The sequence below is a fragment of the Larimichthys crocea genome, chromosome XVII (assembly GCF_000972845.2).
Source record: "Larimichthys crocea isolate SSNF chromosome XVII, L_crocea_2.0, whole genome shotgun sequence".
NCBI classification, from domain to species: domain Eukaryota; kingdom Metazoa; phylum Chordata; class Actinopteri; family Sciaenidae; genus Larimichthys; species Larimichthys crocea.
The window spans coordinates 19,430,151-19,450,903 of record NC_040027.1 but is presented as its reverse complement, the minus strand read 5'-3'; the positions used below and the strand labels follow the sequence as shown (position 1 = coordinate 19,450,903).

Below are 20,753 nucleotides of genomic sequence, written 5' to 3'. Positions count from 1 at the left end.
CCCGCTCTTCAGAAACCTATACTGGTGACGTCACAAATATGATGTCCGTTCTTTCTATTGTCAAGTAGTTCAGATATGCTGCCTGCAGTTCCTTGAATCCTTTAACGTTTTGGGAAATGCACTTCTTTGTTTTTTTGTGAAGAGTTACATGAACATATCAAAAACCGCTTTCATGTTTGTATGTTAAATATGACACTAAACCCAAAGCACAATTAGCTTAGTTTAACATAAAGACTGGAAACAGTTAGCCTGGCTCTGTCTAAATGTTAAACACGATTAAGAGGTTACAGCAAATGTAAAGCTATAATGAGATGCAGCAGTATTTTGGGCTAATTGCTAAAATTCTCTCTATGAAGTATGATGTTTAGCATTTACACCATCTTAGTTTAGTATGTTATCACACTAACATTAGCTGATTAGCATTTAACACACAATACAGCTGAAGCTGTCATTAGTTTTAGTTTTAGCATTACAACATTTTTTGACCAGATGATGATGCTAGATGGAAATGTAAGGGATCACCAAATTTCAATGTCTGTATGACAATCAGCCAATCTAGCAGCTGTCAAGACATTTCTCAAAAACCAAAAATATCAGTAGGTCATAGACTCAGACTCAGTCTGGACCAAAGTGATATATCTATTTGCCTATCAGCACATCAATTAATATCTATTTGGTTTCTTTATGACCGTACATAAACTACAGGGAGTTATGCTTTTAATTGGGAGCACAGATTTGCATAAGAACAGAAAAGAATGAAAGAAATGAGATGTTCATCGTTCTGAATTCAGATGTTCATTTTGTACAGCTTGTCGTCTGTTTCATAAATCTTCCTGCTTGCTTTGCCCCCCTGCATTTTATCCCTCAGAAATCCCTTTCAGGTACAGTAAGATCTCATAGGCTGCATGTCCAGCGCAGTAAATCAAGGCCTCCAACATCTCCAGGAGGCCATACTATCCTCTCATACATACTCAGGCTCTCCACCCCCTCAAACAGGAAGACATTACCCTGTCAGCTCCACTCTTCATTGCTATCGCTATTATTTTTGATTGCCCACATGTTTGTGAGTCTGTGCACCTTGCCAGGAGATATTTTAATCGCTGCAGAGATATGCAGAAAATGTATCTGGCTCACAAGCCGACCTGTAGTCATGAGGAAGGTATGTTTTTGCAGCTGACATTCCAACCTGATTTCTTGGGTCAGTTTCTTGAATAGTTAACCCCACCCCCGACACACCCCCAACACACACACACACACATGTATATACACATTTTTACCCCAGCCTCACCCCTCAGTGTACAGACTGCATATTTTCACATTCAGAGTTGGATACGTATGCCCATAAAGGACATATTGTTGCCTGACTGTCTGAATATTTCTTAGTTCTTCCAAGTGTTTCAGGAGCCAAAGGATAATTTGTTCAATGTTAAGATCTCTTAAACCACAGGAACTTCGGCAGGCCCATATTGATCTATCCTTACAAAATGCGTCTATTACGTGTCCCACATTAGTGTCTAAAGGAATATTACCTTGAATGAGAGGTGACTCGTGATTCCAGGATTGTCCTGCCAACGTACTTAACATTTGCCTAGTTTTGTTTTTTTCCAGATGTCCAAAGAATTTAGGGTAATGAAGTGTGATGTATTGTTTTAATTTGTAAGCTTAATTTATGTATTTTTATCCTTGGGAAGACTTTTATAGCAGCTTTCCCCTCATAATTTTTGCAAGATTATTGAATGTAACCACTCCAGTGGATTTAGTGGGAAGGTCATATAAAAAAAATATACTGTTATTGATATATGATGCATTCCTGTGTCATGTGTGTTTGCATCTTGGTTCTCTTTCTAGATAGCTGGCCAACATAAATAACAGGGTTTCATGTCAGACATTTCCAGCGTATCAATTTTCCAGCATATCTACGATGGAAAATGATAGCAGAAGTCTTTTCAGCTATCTGCTGTAAATATCGACTATAAATGTCAGACTTTGGTGTCAATCCAACAGGAATAACTTGAGGGAAGTTTCTCCTCCATCCAACATCAGCCTCAGTAGATCATAATCAAAAGCAGCCACAAGACATGTTGCATTTTTATTCACATTTAGTGCACATGTGATGCAATCTTATATAATCCCAAATGTTTGCTGGGAAAACTTACAGGAACAAACTTTTAATGTTTCCCTGACACACCAAACAAGAGAAATGATACTGATTTATGATATTAAAGAGTGTTTCTGGGGTGACCTGTTGACCTGCGGGTTAAGGTGCCAACCATGAACTGGTTCATGTCAGATCTCTCTACCGTGTTCCTCTAATAAAAGCACAGAAAGCAAAGTTAATTAAAGAATAAACTAATGCTACAATTAAGACCATTCTGATGTGAAAGTATCTGGACGTCTCCAAACAAGGTGATCTATGAGGTGCTGCACCTGTAACCACACACCAGAGGCGTCATGGTTCTGGAGTACACTTCTCCATCACTGCAGCAAGATAAATCACTAGAAATAAGCAAAAACAAGATTTCCAACTAGTGTTTGGTTGCTCTTTGAAGTAAAAATTACAACAAAACTAATTTTCCCCACTTACCCCTTTCATTTAAGATTACTTACAATTGCTAGTTATAGTAAAAACAGTATTGGGAGCTAATACTGTTGTTGTGTTTTATTAACCTTATACCTGATGCTTCATAACAAATGACAATTCACTTAAAACTGACATTTGATTTGATTTTGATTTGAGTAATGGGACCTTTAAAGAGATGGTAATCAGTACTCCAAGCAAAAGGCAAATATAATCAAATATATCTTGGCCACAGTAAGTGTTAATGGAGCAACACAACTGTGTTAAGTTCCCAGTTGGTGTAGACAGCAACACAATTATTAATAAGAATTACAGCTTATTTATAGTCATTAATTAGCAACGTACTGTAAACTCTTTGTCAATTTAATGTGTCAACAATGCAATGTGACAACATTTGTGTATCTGTCATGCCTAATCTGGCGTATGATTGATGATTTTATGCAGTTTTGTTAGAGGCATCATATGACTTTGGCAAATTCGCCTGTCATTTTTCTCTACCACAAGGTCGATTCAAAGGAATATCTTTCTGAAAGATACAGGCCTACATCAATTTCTCTGGTTTCTGGTTTTATAATCAGGTCCCGATGCTGTTTTCTCTTGAAGCCTCCCAATAATGGATGTAGATGCTTGACTGTCAGAGCCTCCAGCTTATTCTTGTGGTGTTCATGGAAATTAAATAACCATTTTATTATGATTTATGGGTAGACAGGGAGCGGCTGCAAGGACACATTTTTTTCCCCAAACATCTGAATTATTTTATATATTACATTTACTTGGTGACATTGGTGCATTCTCATGAGCCAAGCCATAAAAAAGAAAGAAAGAAAAGCAAGACAACAAAGGCTGGAAGAAAATAATGCCAAGGGATTGGTTTCATATTAGCTGCCAGACTTCCAAGTTTGTTCTATAAATTAGAGACACAATTATAAGGGCTAAACAAAAGAACGTGAGATCTGTCCTTATGTGTTTGAAGAAAAAACTGTGACATTTATTACTGGAGACTTGTAACGCATGCCTTAAAACAAGCATGATTTGAACTTAAAAAGCAAATATACAGCTGTGTGTCATCAGTGAAGAAAGAAAACATTGTTTTGGAAATAACCTGAACTAGTGGGAACATAAAAACTAAAAACAACAGGAGGCCAAGGACATAACCTTGTGGAACACCGCTTTCAAAATTAGCAGATGTAGAGGGAACGTTATAAATAACAATAAAGCAAACTTGATTCATACATTATAGCACTTTTTAGGAGATTAGAGAGACAGAGGTGACTATATCTAATAAAACCAAGGACATTTAAGTGTACAAGCTACAATATAAGTTATAAAATCAAGAAAAAACTAAATGGGTCTCAAAGCTTTTTAAAGATGTGCACTGAATTGGCTTCTCTAAAGCTTTAACAACAAAAACACAGTTAACAAGTAGAGTTCAGCTTTACAAGGTACAAGAATAACATACTGTATATTTAATGTCATATATCTACAGCAGACACTTTTAAACCATGATTAATTTCTTGTCATTCACGGTTGAGTTATATTAATAAATCAAGTTTATCACAGTTTTCTAGGTATGTTTGGCATTTTGTCTGAAATCCCACAGTGAACGTAACTCTGCTGCAAGACTGAACCAGATCCACAAATCAGACATGCCTGCTGTTCAGTTTAAGAGTTTCCTAGCAGGGTTAATTGAATATGATTTAGAAACATTTGTACCATTTAAATGCAAAATCAGGACTGATTGTGTAACATGAAAACCACAGGGTGATTCTTTGTTTATTTCAGCCATTAAATCTGTTTCAATCCCGAAAGGGGTAAAGAGAAGATACAGAACGAAGGAGGGATTTAAAGCCTCAAATGAGACAAATGAGGCTTGGGATCCTGAGTGAAGAGGCAGGAAAGGAGAAATGAGTGAGAGGTGAGATGAGTGTGAAAGAAAAAGAGAATGAGGGAGGGAGTTTAGCTGAGCGTGAGAATGACTGAAAATGGGTAAACAGAGGGTGGGAGGAAAAGACGGTAAGACAGAAAAAGAGAGGTGGTGGAAGTGAGTGAGTGAGAGATGGGCAGGGAGGTATAAAGAGAGGGAGGGAGTAATATAAGAGAGGCAGCCATAGAGGGAGAGGTGACAGAGTAGATTATCCTCCTCTCCTGTCCTCCACTCTGCCAGCCTCATCATGTTCATGCTGCAGATGTTGACTGTTATCTCTCTGACTGTTATTCTCCTGGCATCTGTGGAAGGTAGGACACAACCATACTTACTATGTGTATGTGTGTGTGTGTGTGTGAGAGAGAGTGTGTGTTGCATGGATTGCATGCACCCTGCAGGTGGACAGTGTAGCAAAGAGAGCGATGGCGAAGACAGAAAAGGAGAGAAGAGGGAAAGAGGGATAGCAGCAGCAGCAGGAGCAGCAGGGAGGGAGGCATGGATGTAAACAGAGGGGCAGAACGCAGGAGGACGAGCATCTGAAATCACACACAAAACACTCACACAGAAAGAAGGCAACTGTGTCAGAGCTCAGCCTGTGTGATGCTATCGTCTCATCTGCTTTTTTGAACATTTGTGAAAGCGCTGGAAGTGCGGTGATGTGCCTGAGGATGGATTCAAAATCATCTGTGACATAACAAAGCAGCACTGTCCTATTTTACAGCTCTTATTGCTCCTGCTGCTTCCATCACACTTTCATTTGTTTACACATTTGCTTTGGATGAAAAAGGCATCATGGCACACCCTCCACACAAACGCACACTCCTCCTCTCTTTCTCTCACTTTCTCTGCCTCTCATTTCACTGCCATGGTAGTATGTTTTGCAGCACAATGGGATGCCATTGTAATTCCTCTGACATTCTTGTGTGTACATGCGCGTCCATATGTGAGTGTGTGTATATGTAACTAGAGAGCATGTGCACATTCTGTAGAACAGATAACATTTCGCTGTCCGTAAGAAGCTGCCAAAAACATCAGAATATTGAGCTTGATTGTGATTCTGTGCAGTAAATATTATTGTAAAACATTTATCACATAAAACATTTATTAACACTAACGTTATTTGTGATAATGTGCAATGATACAAGCTGTTTGAAACTTTTGTGGCTGTCATGATGTTCCTTTCGTGTCTTGTTCTCAATTGAGAAAAAGATGTTCACTTTGAGATGATCAGGTAAAATAAAGGTGTGAAATAGACGGCAATAAGCCAGCATGTTTAAATAAGATTGACATCAAGTAACTTCAGTATCATTCTGCCAATTTGATTTTGTGTTTGTCTCTCCCAGGTAAAGGTGTGCAGATGCAAAGAGATGTTCAGTGCTGCATGTTGTACTCCTATGGCAAGGTGCGTACCAAAGATGTGTTGCGGTTTGAAGAGCAGACCGAGGGGCCCGACTGCAGTATACGAGCCATCGTGCAAGTATTTCAACTATCCACTCCTGGAGCTAAAGAGCACACAGCAATCTGCAGGCATGGAAAATATGCCTCTCGTTAGAGGAGGGCAGAGCCAGGGCTGAGAGGCATTGTCATCTTTCCAGGTCATGTTGTTATGGCAGGGCTCGGAGCTGTAATTGCCAGGGAAGTAAGAAAGGAAATATGTGGGAATAACAAGCCATCTGAAAATACCTTCCAAACCAGCTGAGTCCTGCCGCAGCCAGTCAGTCAGAACAGCAGGGTTTAGTTAAGTAAACCATTCTGCATTGTGATACCTATTGTTTCCAGCAGGTCAGAGAAATCTGATGTAACTGGGGAATGGGGAGCTTGCTTTTTCATGTGGTCCAGTTAACAAAAACATCGAGTACTTATGCAGTTGATACAATAGTTTCTTTTGGTCCTCTCTATTTCAGTGGTTCCCAACCTCTTTCCTTCAACTTTCCTCACTTTTGATCACAGTTTGACTTCCTCTACCAGAGAAAAAAAAACTATTTCCAGCATCTTATCATCTTTTCATTTTCGGCTCAAATTCTCAGAGGCCTACCTTTTCCACCTGACAGACATTTGTAGTTCTCTGTATTATTGCTGAATCATTGCTGCTTGTGCCAATCTTGTTCCTTCCAGGAGATTACACTGGGTTTTCTCTTTTTTCCTTCTCTGTTCAGCAGACCCTTGTACTGCCATCCTGTGTTGTGTTGTAAGTACTGTGTGTTTGTTTTTTAATAGTCTTTACACAAGGAGGGCGGTGAAATGTGCAGACCCCAGAGACCAGAAGGTGAAGAGGTTGCTGAGAAAGCTAAGGCGGAGAGAAAACCGGAAGGCCATCCGAACCACGTGGCTCCTTCCTCATGACAACCTACCTGTCATGTCAGAGGTCAGATACAAGCTACTTTACAGCTTCATGTCTGTTACAACCTCCAGCAATAAGGTACAAAATAATAAGATAGATTTAAAATCAGATCAAATGTATCCAGCCAAAAGTAGACAATGCGATCTATGAATGTTGATTCGAGGTACTGAAGGACATTTTTAAATTATTTCCATGTTACATGAGATATATATTTTTCTTCATCTTGTGATTATCAGGACAAGAAAGATAACTGGGCAATTCTCAATGTGGAGTGATGGAGCGCCGTCAAATATGGAGAAAAAAATCATAGTCATAAGTACGTTTGTTTATGCTAAAACTTGCGCAAATTCAGTGCATAGTCAATAATGTGTGAACATACATCTTTTAAATGTCTTATCCCATATTTTTGCGTTCTTCCACTTTTCTACAGGCCAAGTAAACTTTAGCAGCTCGTCATCTTTACACGGCGAAGCTTGCTGACCCTCCAGTCGTCTTGTGTCTCTCTCTATCTACACTATCTGTCTCCCTGGGACCAGACCTGGGCAGCAATACATATTTAAATGGCTTTAGATATTTAAACATGAACTGTGCTCGAAATATTCCCAAACACGTGGCTGGAACAGCCTCAACAGAGGAGTATTTACTTGTAAGATAAGTTGAATTGATTTTTTTTTTTTTTTTTAATGGCTCATACTGTTATTTGCCAGAGTCTGCCTGGAAGTATACCCCTCCACAACAATGTTACTACTCATGGCTGATGTGAAAATCAGTGGAAAAAAGTGTAATTAAACAAACGATAAACAAGCAGTGATATTAGTATTGTATATCAGCAAGATATTCTATGCTTATTTGTGACTTGTATACCTTCAGTGATGTGTAATGACTGCACACAGTTGCAGGCTTTGACCTGATATATTTGACTGTTAGACAGGTGAAATCAAAGCGGCATCAGGGAGAAGATTTCACCTGGATACAACTTCCTGTGTCACATAAAGAGCAAATGTTTCTGATATTTTATCCACTCTGTATATTGACTGTTTGTAAACTCACTTGAAAATTGAGTCGATCTTTTAAAAATGAGGCCCTCAGGCATCTACAAGAGATTTAAATATCTACACATTTGCAGTTTACATTTGTCTTTTTCACCAATAGTCTGTCACTAAACTATGCCAAAGGATTCAATTCACCACATGGCAAGGCTGTTACAACTTAGAGGGCTCAATTGTGTGTGGAAACACACAAGTATTGTATTGTAGAAGAATGCACTGTATGTTAAAACACAGTATCTCAAGTGAACTATTTTATAAATTAATCTGAAATAATAACTGGACCTGGCTCACTGTCTTTTTTTTGGTAACCGTGGGTGTGTGTTTGTGTGTCTTATTCACGACATATTATACTTTATCTGCAATGTTAGCAGTGCAGCTGCAGGAATATCAACTGTTGGTGGATTCACCACTTTGATCCAGACTGAAATTATTGGATGGATTGGTTTCTGAAGAGCCGTTGTAAAGCTCAGAGTGCGGTGGCTCTGGATGCTGCTATGTTGGCAGTCCTGCCTCTGCTGCCTCTGAGCTAATCCAAAAATGAAGAAAGAAGTGGATCATCGGTGGACCTGAGGTAGGCTGAGTGATGCCTGGTTACTCAACAAGCCACCTGTAACAGTACCCACCTGTCAATCAAAGCAGCTACACTGTTAATTCTCCATCTAATTTGAACAAATTTGAAACTCAGACTCAGTACAGTTGTCATGAATAAGGAAATTAGCTATAGAGACCAGGTTGTAAACATGTTTACTTCTGTTGTATAGTTGGACATTTTAATTTGGGGTCTTATGGTGATTGACATGTTCTGTAGCCAGCCTCAAGTGGCTGTTCAAAGAACTGCACTTGCGCGTTAGCTTCACTTCACAGTCACAGAGGTTGCCGCTTGGTATAGTGCCTATCTCTATATTATGTTATCATTTTCACTCTGTGTATTTTAGCATGCAAGCATTGGCTTTAAGCTCAAAGAACCACTGTGCCTGAGCAGCCTCCAAGAGCTGCAAGCATGGTTGTCGACTCTTGTTTAACAACATGTTAGGAAGTAAAATAGTAAAAGTAAAGTAGCAGTCAAGTTAAAATAAATACACTGATTATTATCAATGTAATTCAATATGAGAAAATGGATAAAAGCACACAAGGTAAAGTTTTGCCTTTTTAGTGATTAACTATTTTCCCATATTAAATTTGACCCATGTTCGTATGTCTCAAAGGAGAACAGCTTCTGGACAGGAGAATATCCTCCACCAGGGGTAGCCACAAACACAATAATGACAATACACAGTTCAATTCCTGAGCCTTTTATTTGTCACATTTTCCATGAGCTGTCCATCAAAATGTTGAGCTTTTTACTGAAATAACACAGAGCATCAGAACTAAAGTAAAACCTCTTAATGAGCTTAAAGTGACATAAAAGTCAGAAGAGCTTTCAATTAAACGTTAAAGGCCGATATAACTTTTCACTTTCATAATTATACACTACACTTTTCTCTAAAACTATTCACACCAAATAGCATAAAGCAACTGTACATTCAATTCCTCAAGGCGTTCACAAGCGTTCTTCACAGTACCTTTTCACAAAACAATAAGAATAAATCAATCATTAGCCTGTAATATATTATCCCCGTCAAAATATAACAAAATTAAACAACAACTTTCGTTTGACTTATAAAGCAGAAAACACAAACAGGCAGGTGTTATGGTATATTGATGTTAAGCACACTGTGACGACAACAAAAGGTCTTGAAACTACAGTTATTTATAGTTTATAAATCAGTAATGATGTAAAAACAACAACAAAAATTACAACAACCAAATCTTAAAATGGAAGATAAAACCTGCAAAAAAACTAACAAATATGTATGAGTGTCTCCTTTTGTATGTATCCTGGAGTAAAAAAAAGAGTTTAAAATTTTAACAGCAGATGTGAAATTATTGTGTAGCAGTGTATTGTACAGTCCTGTGCCACAGTTCAAAAGAAATAGCACCAAAGAAATACAGGAAATACACACAAATATAATATTAATAAGAAAGCACTGAGTGAAAAACGATCTACCAAGTCACTTAAAATATATCAACTTCAAAACAAGATTCTCTTTCACACCATCCTCCAGTGTTTAACAGTAAAGTACATTCAAAATTGTACAATTACATTGTGCAAGCAAACTTAATATTATAAACTTAAATAGATTGAAGTATTTACATTCTGCTGATATGCTTGAGTATCATGAGCGGTGCTGTCGAAGAGCCATAGCTAAGTCCTATCAGAGGTAGTCACAATGAGAATGACAAAAGTGTTTGCAAAAGAAATAATAAATATTAATTGTTAAGTCAGGCAATAAATGCTTGAATAATCATCTGGTTTAATTTTTATTTATGAATGATGGTGTTTCTCTACAATAATAGCGTATTCTAACACTGTTGCTGGTGAGGAGTCCCTGACACTTAAAAATTATACAAATCTTTGAAAACGCAATAAAGGTGAATAATTTTTTTTAATGACTTTTTTTTTGACATATCGAGCTTGTCTGACATTGAATAAAATGGCAAAATACCCCCAAATAACTGGCACTCCAGGCAAAAACATAAATTGTAGGCATAGGATGTGTAACTGTTTCTAAACAGCACGTGTCCTGGTTCGTGTCAACAGGCAGCCCCGGGCCAGGCTTTGTTATCGCCCTAAGCTGAAGCTGAGTTGACCAAGAACTATTATTTTCTAAAAACTGTCCCTGCACCATTGTAAGCCAACCTTCTAGCTAAAATGCTTTTAGTACATTAAGCCCTTAAGGGTGTAAGCTCTTCTCTTCACATCGTGGTCTCACTGTTGCAGTGATTGAGTGTATCGTTTTCCTGGCAGATCAGCTGGTAGGGCTTCTCGTTCTCCTCGATGACAGAGTTGCGCACCTCTGCATCCTGATTCTGTAGCTCTCTGCGGGAAAGGTGCTCCACGATGCCAGCCCCAAGTGAGTCGCCCAGCACGTTGGTGGTGGTACGCAAGCGATCCCTGGGGAGACAAGAAAGTTAAAGACTACGACGACTATATGAAAAGTGTCCTGAGATTCTTCTGTTATGATTTGATGCAATAAATATCAAGTTTAATTGAACTGAAAAAACATAGAGAGATGTACAGTGTATATCTGCCTCTAAACACAGGCTTTCTAATCTGTCACCCTGCATTATGCATCAATAACCTTTGTAGTGGTGGGACCTCTGGGTCCTCTGAAGCTTTACGATGACATTTAGGCTGCCAGACGCACAGAACAGTACACAGACCAATCCCCATCAAGCTGACATTTAGTGGGAACTCACAAGAACCAATCCACAGCGATGATCAGTGTAATGTCCTCTGTGGGCAGTCCCACCGATGTCAATACAATCACCATGGTTACCAGGCCAGCCTGAGGGATGCCTGCTGCTCCGATGCTGGCAGCAGTTGCCGTGATACTGCGTGGGCGGTGGGAGGGATGGAGAGGAGAGTGAAGACATTTAATAAAGGGAAACAAACAAACAGCACATGTGCACTCCTGGTGGGAGTAGTAGAGTGATGAAAGCACACAAGGAATTATAAAAGTATTTAAATTATCTTCAAGCTGGTCACACAGAGAGGGTTACACCATAAAAGACTATTTTAATATAATATGGTGACTATGCATAACCTTAAATTTACACACTGGATCACTTGCTCTGTTAAATAAAGAGCCGTGAGTGTTAATAATTGTTTTGCATTTTGATTTTAATGATTTTATCGTCTTCAGGTAATTTGTTATTTCTGCTATTGTCATGATACAACATACATGTTAGTTATGTTATGGATTTTTAGTGATTTACTGTGAAAATACTTCATTAAGTCATCCGCTTTATGTAGCTTTCAGCTGGATATTTGGAGATGACAAAAAGCATATCACTTTATTTACATTTAATACCTGCACATGCTAGTGTGCCCTGCACTCTTGTGGCCTGAAAGGTGTGCGACACCAAATACTCACAGACTCAAAATACATTTAGAGGACCAGACGTGGGCAATATAACACTAGCTAGGGGCGGCTTATGCAGCCTCAATAGTGAGCAACAGCAATGCAGAACACAGTTAATATAAACTTAATCAGCATTAAATTAATGTACAAAAAGATGACTGTCACATGTGAGTTTGTCACCTATTTTTGTACTTCAGGTGTTTCTGTATCCAGCATCTACAGTATTTGTATACACGCTGTAAACCAGAATTGGCACCACTAAAGTAGGATTACCTGATGGTGAGAATCTGGCCGAAGTTCAGGTCCATGTCATTGACTTGAGCAATAAAGATGGCTGCCACAGCCTCGTAGAGGGCGGTGCCATCCATGTTGATGGTGGCACCCACGGGGAGGACGAAACGCGTCACTCGTTTATCCACACGGTTGTTCTCCTCCAGACAGCGGAAGGTGATGGGGAGGGTAGCAGAGCTGCAGTATGAGGAGAGAGATGTAGCATAATAGATAATAATATACAGTGTTCCCTATCAATTACTATCCAATCTTATTGTACTGGTGTACAAGTCCAAATACTACGAGTCTAAACTACAGTATAATATGATATGGTCTGGTTATATTGCTATTATATGTTTCATAAAAACACCTTGGACTCAATGGACAGGACACAAATATTAAGGGACAAACATCTATCTTTGTTATGGACACTAGTATCAGAGCACGACAGTAGATGAGATTTACCTGGACGAGGTTCCCAGAGCGGTGATGAGGGCCTGCAGCAGTCCACCAATGAAACTGTAAGGATTCTTCCTGGTCACCAAGAAGTAGAGCAGCGGCAGGACAAAGAGCCCGTGGATGAGGAGACCCACAATGACCGACACAGTGTACATCCCCAGCTGGCCGCCAACTTCTGCCAGATTCTTCATCTCCACAATCTTCCCTGCAATCAGGAACAAGATGCCCACTGGAGCGTACCTAAGAGGCGAGACATTATAAGTGACTAAGGTGAGTTTCTGTAACCAACAGGCCACCAGAATAAGAGCTATACAACTGCTTTGTGGATTTCTGTGAGTCTGCAGGTTAAACTATAGTTTTTACACAACATCTTAAAAATACAATGTTTCAAGTCCTGTTAGATTTAAACTTCCGAACACATTCCCCCCCTTATATTTTTCCCTAAATACCTCTAAATGAAATATTATTTACTGTTTGTTGTGTACCAGCTAATTTAAAGTCAATGTTTTAAAAGCTGCACCTTTCAACCAAACACTTGTGTATTTAGTATCTCTCTGCTCAGCTTTACTCTTTGCATCCGAGCAATCGCCAAAGATCGCAAAAGAAACTGATAGTTCCACTGTTTTAAAAAGATAATCAGGTGACGTCAAACTTTATGAATATACAATATGTCATAATTCAGAATCAAAAAATGTTTTAACAATAAGATATTTAACCTGCATATGAAATAAAAATCAAGAGTTATGAAGTCTTTACTGACCAGATGATGATGGACACCAGCCTCATGATGGCTTCATTCAGACAGTCAAAGAAGTCCCTGAGGGCCTGACCCTGCTGCTTCATGTTGCCAATGACCAGACCAAAACACATGGAGAAAACCACCAAACCTAGAGCGTTCACTCCACCAGAGGAGCCAGACACAGGGACAGTCTCCTCTACTGTCTCCTGTTGTAGGAAATGTAGGAAGTGTAAGGGGAACATTACATGAATGCTTGACACAAAATGTAAGTGAGTTGATATCTGCCACTGCCTCCCACCTGTATGGTGTGCAGCACCCTGCTGAGGTTCATGTTGAGGTTAGACTCTGTGAGGTTGAGAGAGTCAGTGAGGTTCAGAGTCACTGTCACGTTCCTTGTGTGCACAGTCTTCTTGTACACAGTTTTATACTGCAAGAGAGAGTGTTAATCCAAAATAATTAATTATTTCGATTTTGGTTGCTGAGAGTTAATTATGAATCGATAAATTTGATGTATTCTCTTTATTATTATATGACTGACGGGAAACGACAGCCTCACCTGCTTGAAACAAGCCTCTACCAGATTGGGAGGAAACATGTTCCTGGAATAAAAAGAAAGAGAAAATAAGAAATTATCATTTTTTTGTCTCTTGAACGGTAAAGTCGAGTCGAGTTTCTAAGGCATTACCTGATGAGATCCAGGAAAGCATCAGCAGCCTGAACTGGCTCTATGTTTCCACTGTTGGCCACCGGACTGTCCCTGCTGCCTTTCCCCGGCCGGATGATTATCACGATGACAATGCCGATGAACACGGCGATCAGGGTAGTCACCATGTAGTACACCACAGCGCGCACACCCATCTTACCTGACGCTTTGCTGTCCAAGGAGGAAATACCTGAGATAGAGAAAATAGGCTCAGAATTGAAATTGTTAGCTGCAAGTTTATATTTTTTTTCCTGAGCCGAACATTTCTGTAGATGTTTAAAGTTGTAAAGTTGTAACATTTTTACACCTTTCCCATTTTACAGTCAGACCAGTAATCTAATGAAACATGCTGATAGTCTTAAGTGTGTTTGTTCTTCTGTGCTTATTTTAAGCCAACCTGTTACCAGACTGGAGACAATGAGAGGCAGCACCAGCATCTGTAGCATTCTCATTAGTAGCTCCCCAGGAAAGGCAAAGTACTTGATCTCCCTCAGGGACAGGTTGTGGGGGCGTAAAGTAAAGCCCAGGACTACACCTGAATCGACAGAAATGAACACAAAGTCAAATAAATTTAACTGAGTGCAGAGAAAACAGTGTTAAACCTCAACCAGGTTTCCCCCCTTCACTCACCCAGAGCCACAGCGGCAACAGTGAACAGAACAAACAGGTTCCTCTTGAGGAAACCTTTGACGCTCTCCCTACTGATGGAGCTCATCCTCTCCTTCATGCTGCTGGCTCTCCTCTCCATGGCCCTGTGTAGGCGCCTCCTTAAGTCTCCTCTCTCTGGCAGGGGGGGTTTGTCCGAGTCCTCGTTTAGGAAAAGACTAGCACTGTTCGGGGGCTTCTCATTCATAATCAGCTCCAGCACCTGGTCCAAGAGGCAGGTCTCGTGGGAAACTGTGCAGGGAGGGAACGACGTATGAAAAAAAAAAAGACAAAAAAAAAGGTTTAAATCATGTGCAGTTTTTGGCAGGCAGTTCCTCCGGATGACATTATTTAAAAACACATAGCATGAGTATGCCTGAAATAAAGGATGTCCACACATGGTATTTATACATGTTGGATGAGACATGGTGGGCTAATTTTATCGTGCTGAAAAAAATGATGTAAAAGCAGATATTAAATTTCTTCTTCTAAGTTCCCAGAAATCAAATGGCTCCCTTAAATTGCTTCAATCTAGAGGTAAAACCAGAGAAGACTCCCTTAAATTGCTTCAATCTAGAGGTAAAACCAGAGAAGACAAAACAATATATTAATTTGTTGCTTTTTTCTGTTTTATATCATTGTATATATTAAATATATTTTTTAGTTTATGAACCTTTAGCTCTGGAAATCTGTGATGGGTAAATGATTTATCAATTAACTGTAAAAAACAACAACAAAAAAACAATATAGAAGTCATTACTCAATCAATCAAAGAACAGAGAGACCATTACTCCTCCAATTTCTCATTTCTACTTTCTACCTAATATAATAATAATAAAATATATAATTAAAGTTTTTAAAATTACATGTACAGAAGTATCAGAAGTAAGAGCAGTTGTTCATGAGCTCATATTGTACAATACTGATGGTCGTTTGTCTGAGTTGTTAAGATTATGAATAAAATCTCATTTAAAGACACTCAACAATAAAGAAATGAATGAGCGCATATTATAACAGCAATAGTTGCCCTCTTGTTGGTCCTCTCCAACTGATAAGGTTAATGTAAACAAAGAATATGTTAAACTTTAAATGCTTGACCTTGAATATGTGGCAACCTACAAGTGTAGTACTGGCCTGCTTACAGGACTAAAGCTGTATTACCTGCCTTTTTGTACAGTAAGTAAGTAAATATCTGCTCTGTGCTTCTAAATCTATACAGTGATGATTTAGCTTTAGTAGATAAGAACTGTATCAACAAATAAAAGTTCAAAACATTGAGCTCCTGTAGTCTTACCGTGTTTCCGTCTGTTGAACAACACAAAGCAGTCTGAGTGTGGCACGTGGCTGTTGCTTATCTAACTAGGCTACAGTGTTTCCTCTAAATCACCCACTGCAAACAGACATGAAGCCCCGCACTTAAAGAACAGTCTAGTAAACAGCCAGCTCTTTCATCGCCTTGTCTCTATGTAGTGCAGTCACTCCAAAACCTTTAAATTTCCATTCTTCCCCGAGGAATAAATGCTTACCACATGATCTCCAGAGACTTTATCTATTCTGTTTGCATCATTTTTGTGCATTGATTTTTTTTCTTTTGTCCATTGTTCTGAGGTTCACATTTATCTATACATCCTACACACAGTGTAAAAGACCCATTGTTGAGCAAGTTGTGTGATGACCCAGGATAATCCAAGCCCATTATTTAGCTCTCGCTGTCAGATGCACAATAATCAGCTCTCATGTAGCACTGTTCACACTTACTGCCTAAGAGCGTGTGTGTGTGTGTGTGTGTGTGTGTGTGTGTGTAATGGAAGCGAGAGGAAACATCTGATTAAAATAACCAATGTAGCCACAATGTTTTACAACAAGGCTGAAGGACTCAAGAGTGTGCTGATGAGTCCTGTTTCACTACCGTGTGCTGAATGGATGTGAGTGGATGAAAAGGTGGATTAAAACACACATGTCTCCATTACTGCTTTCTACAGCTCTGCATTAGCACTGAAATAGACTCCCACTTGTGATAACAAAATGTAATGTCATGCTCTGTGCATCATCAGTGCAAGTCAGTGTCACGGAGCTCAGAAAAGAAAGCAATGAAGGAACAATGAAGCCTTAGTGAAGAAATTAAACTGTAAAAAAGAAAAAAAAAAGCTGCTACACATGAAGACACCACAGTGTCTATATCAGACAGTCGCGTTAAAGATATGCTATTTAAGTGATTAGAGCTTGTAGCATACAGCCAGAGTCTTCATCTGCATATTTTCTGCATCTAGGAAGTATTTCATTGTCATCTTGCAGTGTGACGGTTGGATGAAAACGACCAAATATTTCTGATCATTTTTCAGCAAAGAAAACACTTTTAGTCATAGCCTAAGGCACTGACTGCGAACCTCTGCTGAACTTTAATTGGATGTTATTACCTATCGATCTCCCCTTTCACTTCCTGTCATCTCTCTACTGTTTAAATAAAACTCTATACAATAAATAAAAATACAAACTTGTTGGTAAGTAAGTAAACGTGCTTGAGTAATCTTAATATAAAGGAAACATTATTTAGGGAATTTTATTAGAAAACAAAATTGTATACCAGCAATTGTGGTGAAGGTAGTTGTATTTCCAGCTCTGTTCAATTCAAAAGCAGACCTGTAACATTGTTTGGCCCCACATCTTGATCATATCACACCGGTGTGTTAAAGCTGCCTGAGCCAGCGGCCACTTTCTTATTTCATTCACAGTAAACAGCTGCAGTTTTAACTGTCCCTTTACTGTGCTACAGTGTTTTATTGTCACTGCGTTACATTTGAACAGCTGTGTCATCAGCAACGACGTGACTTCCAGCCTAGAGCCACCAACTCTGGCTCAAACTGCTCGGTCCTGGTTGGGCTGCAGGCAGCGCTCTTTTGTCTGACAACCCAAACATCCAAGAGGCATGAGGACAGTAATAAACATTTAAACATTAAGCTAAGTGCAATCAGGCTCTGTAATGGAAAGCATCAATAACCCTAACAGGCACTTTTAATGCAGATAACAAGAAAATATCTTTACGTTTATGTCCAAAAATAGACTGGAAATATTTAAAAAGACTTCAATGTCACCTATATTGTGGGTAGAAGGACGTACAGCTTGCAAAGCAGAGCACATTTCACACCTTAACTAAAGCCACTTCAGACTGCCATGCTAAAACAAACTAGGACACAGCAACTTTAACTCTAACTGTTACATACACGGTTTAAATACGGTATTGTATTTTTCTTTACCTGCACTGCTGCATCACAATAATGGTATTTTAAGAGCTATGTCAGATATAACAAATCAACTGATTTGCTTTATGTACAAAGCATTTTTTCACTTAAAAATAAAACAAGATGTTTTATCAGATGTTACACCTTACAAACTCAAAAGTCTTTATGTAAATCTGCAGTTAAAGACTCCTTCGCTAACACCCAGTATTCTCCACATAAATACAAAAAAAGTTGAAAGAAGCTTCTCTACAAACTTCAATGAACTGCACACTGGTTACTCACCACTCATGGTTTCAGAGTCAAAGAGTCAAACAAAGTGGAAACAGCTCTCAGTTTCTCGGCAGTAGACAGACCGTCAGGATGGAGTGTGTGTGAGAGTGTCCAGAGCTGAGTGGCACAATGATGGGACGTCTCACTGCTCTGCTCTCATAAGCAGACAGACATGAAAAGGCCTCTTATAGGGCCTGACCTTCTCACAACACACACACACACACACTCTCACACACACACACATGCTGAACAGCCAACCTTTCCAATCCATGACACGTCCATCAAAGTTAAATCCATCTATCTAATCCGACCCCTAGTCCGACAAGCGTGTAGGAGAACTTATGGTGGCCATAAAACTCATGAAAACCACATAAGGCCCTATCTAGAGCCAGTTTGTCTGTTCTACTGTATAAATATGGCAGTGCAACATGGTAGAAGATGACTCATTCTAAGATAATGAAAAATGCAACAATACATTAATAAAATAACAAAAATATTCGCTGGTAACAGCGAATATTATATTTAATTTCTGCCAATAGATCCCTTATTCATTTTGGATATTTTGATTGGAATCTGACAGTAACACAACTACTCATATCTTATTCAACAACCAATTGAATAGTTCCAAAAAGCAAGCAAGTGAACAAACCCAATAAACACACGCACAACTACAGGTGTTACAATATACATTTGATTATTGGTGATAGATGTTTTTAAAAAATGAAATATTGATATTGTGTTAATAATACAAATATATAATCTTATTGTGTAAACAATTCAACGCCTCTTGAATCATTTCCGTTTTTTTTTTGCTGTTCTCACTTTACAGTTACATTACAACATAGCAGGTGGCAGGAATGCGCTTTAGCACTGGTTGTCTGTGTTCATTTGCCAAAAAAGAGACAGCATACAAAATAAAGGTTAAAGAAAGCATTAGCTTTTTGTTAGATATAGATGTCACAATTTTTGTATGAATTCTTCGTCCTACGCTGATCTAAAAATCAAACTTGCTATACGGCAGGGCTTAATTACATTTGATTTGATTCCCTCTGGAGACAAGTGCACATAAATGTTTTCTACTTCACTCAGCTGTTCACTCAGTATCAACAAAAACAGCAACACAGAAAAACAGCTTTCAAATACAAAAATCCCAAAGCAGAATGTCACATTAACACAATTATCATTTAGTAATGGAGGAGTATGCATGGTTTACCACAAATTAACTGTTAAGTACTGTTAAGTACTTTAAGTAAAATTGAGGAAGAGCTAGTCATTGTGCTAGCTGTGTTTGCATCCAAATGTATAATTTTAACAGAATTTTCTAGCAATTTGGTAAAAGAAATGTGTCCACTGCCCACTACCATCATGCAAACATTCAGAGCTGGCTAACAAGGTAAGCAGTAGGTGGTATCAATTCTCCAACCAGAAAACCAGAAGAAGAGGGTGCAACAAAATTGACAAAATTAAGCATGAGTCAAACCTCAAGTGGTTTGTTTTTCAACATATTCAAACATTTTTAATGCCATATTTCAAATTTGTCCAAAAATACATTTAAGGAAACATAATTATTGACTTCCCATTTCTGAGAGGTCAATAGTCACATTCCCATAAACGTATTTTTAGGCACATTTTGATCTGTCAAACTTGATGCAACACTTCCCATTTCTCAGGTCTAACTTAAAAACAATCTTACGAAAATTCAAGAAAAACATCCAGAAACACAACGCTCATGATTGAACTCATGAAGTGAAAGACTTGAAGTACCATCCAATCACACCAACATTAAACACGCCTACAAGCTTCACAATTCATTGGAGCCAGGTGGGAAGAAAATCAAGATATCTCACACACTGCATTACTACATTACCATTACTACCTAACTTTATGAAAGCACAACACTGTATTGCTGGAACATCCCTTTAATTTAGCTGTTTATTGTAAGACAAAATACTGGGCCAGAAGACCCCATTGGTACTGGCTGAAATTAACCCATAAGCCCTTGTCATGTTGCTAAATTGATGATAGATAGATAGATAGATAGATAGATAGATAGATAGATAGATAGACAGACAGACATTGGTCTTAAATCAGATACCCTGTTTCAAGCAGTCATGAAGAGACAGATCCTTCCGTCTTCCCCTGGTTGTCCTTCCTGAAAACGCCACAAAAACATGGATTAAAACTTCACAACTTTCAGTCAAACCATGTCAGACTTATCTAGAAAGTGATTTTTAAGAGAATAAATGATTGATTACAAATCTTACACACCTCTCTCTCTCTTTCTCTCTGTCTGTCCAAGACGCTCCTCACACCGTCATGTGGATGCCTCTCTCTCTCTCCACCACGCAGCCGATAATGAACTAGTGTTGCCCACACACTGTATCTCCCCTCATCATCACCATCTCCTTCTTCACTGTTTTCTCCCGTTTTACTACCGAGCGGCTTGCGCTTCTTGCACTGAGCCTCCGGCTGAGAGGAGCGCCTGAGAGGTCTGCGTGGGAGGAGGAGAGGTTACGGATCCTTCAGGAGAGAAATAAATAATAAAAGATAAACCACCTGCTGCCTGTGTGA

General features: G+C 38.9%; 2 protein-coding genes across 3 annotated transcripts; one reads left to right on the top strand and one right to left on the bottom strand.

Moving 5' to 3' along the window:
• Positions 1-4,465: 4,465 nt before the first annotated feature.
• Positions 4,466-8,168, top strand: ccl44 (chemokine (C-C motif) ligand 44). Its single transcript, XM_019262557.2, has 5 exons — positions 4,466-4,813; positions 5,846-5,975; positions 6,720-6,867; positions 7,080-7,159; positions 7,274-8,168. Exons 1-4 carry the CDS (start codon positions 4,750-4,752, stop codon positions 7,116-7,118), a joined length of 381 nt encoding a protein of 126 aa, XP_019118102.1. The 5' UTR covers positions 4,466-4,749; the 3' UTR covers positions 7,119-7,159; positions 7,274-8,168.
• Positions 8,169-9,168: 1,000 nt separating this feature from the next.
• Positions 9,169-20,685, bottom strand: slc1a6 (solute carrier family 1 member 6). 2 transcript variants are annotated; one of them, XM_027289869.1, is made up of 12 exons: positions 20,451-20,685; positions 20,278-20,334; positions 14,659-14,925; positions 14,426-14,563; positions 14,011-14,218; positions 13,882-13,924; positions 13,624-13,752; positions 13,347-13,531; positions 12,593-12,826; positions 12,131-12,325; positions 11,193-11,327; positions 9,169-10,887 (listed from the first exon to the last, which is right to left on the bottom strand). In XM_027289869.1, exons 3-12 carry the CDS (start codon positions 14,879-14,881, stop codon positions 10,689-10,691), a joined length of 1,689 nt encoding a protein of 562 aa, XP_027145670.1. In that variant the 5' UTR covers positions 14,882-14,925; positions 20,278-20,334; positions 20,451-20,685; the 3' UTR covers positions 9,169-10,688. The 2 variants fall into 2 exon arrangements, with proteins under 2 accessions (XP_027145670.1, XP_027145669.1); XM_027289868.1 differs by lacking the exons at positions 20,278-20,334; positions 20,451-20,685 and adding an exon at positions 18,195-18,295.
• Positions 20,686-20,753: the final 68 nt, after the last annotated feature.

What these genes read in the sequence shown, in the direction of transcription:
- slc1a6 (XM_027289868.1), bottom strand. An exon ending in GGCCAGATTCTCACCATCAG is followed by an intron (nt 11,328 to 12,130) that starts GTAATCCTACTT and finishes CCGCCCACGCAG; the next exon opens with TATCACGGCAACTGCTGCCA. An exon ending in ATCGCTGTGGATTGGTTCTT is followed by an intron (nt 10,888 to 11,192) that starts GTGAGTTCCCAC and finishes TTGTCTCCCCAG; the next exon opens with GGATCGCTTGCGTACCACCA.
- ccl44 (XM_019262557.2), top strand. Translation starts at nt 4,750, where the DNA reads ATGTTCATGCTGCAGATGTTGACTGTTATCTCTCTGACTGTTATTCTC. An exon ending in TCTCCTGGCATCTGTGGAAG is followed by an intron (nt 4,814 to 5,845) that starts GTAGGACACAAC and finishes TGTCTCTCCCAG; the next exon opens with GTAAAGGTGTGCAGATGCAA. An exon ending in TGCAGTATACGAGCCATCGT is followed by an intron (nt 5,976 to 6,719) that starts GCAAGTATTTCA and finishes GTTTTTTAATAG; the next exon opens with TCTTTACACAAGGAGGGCGG.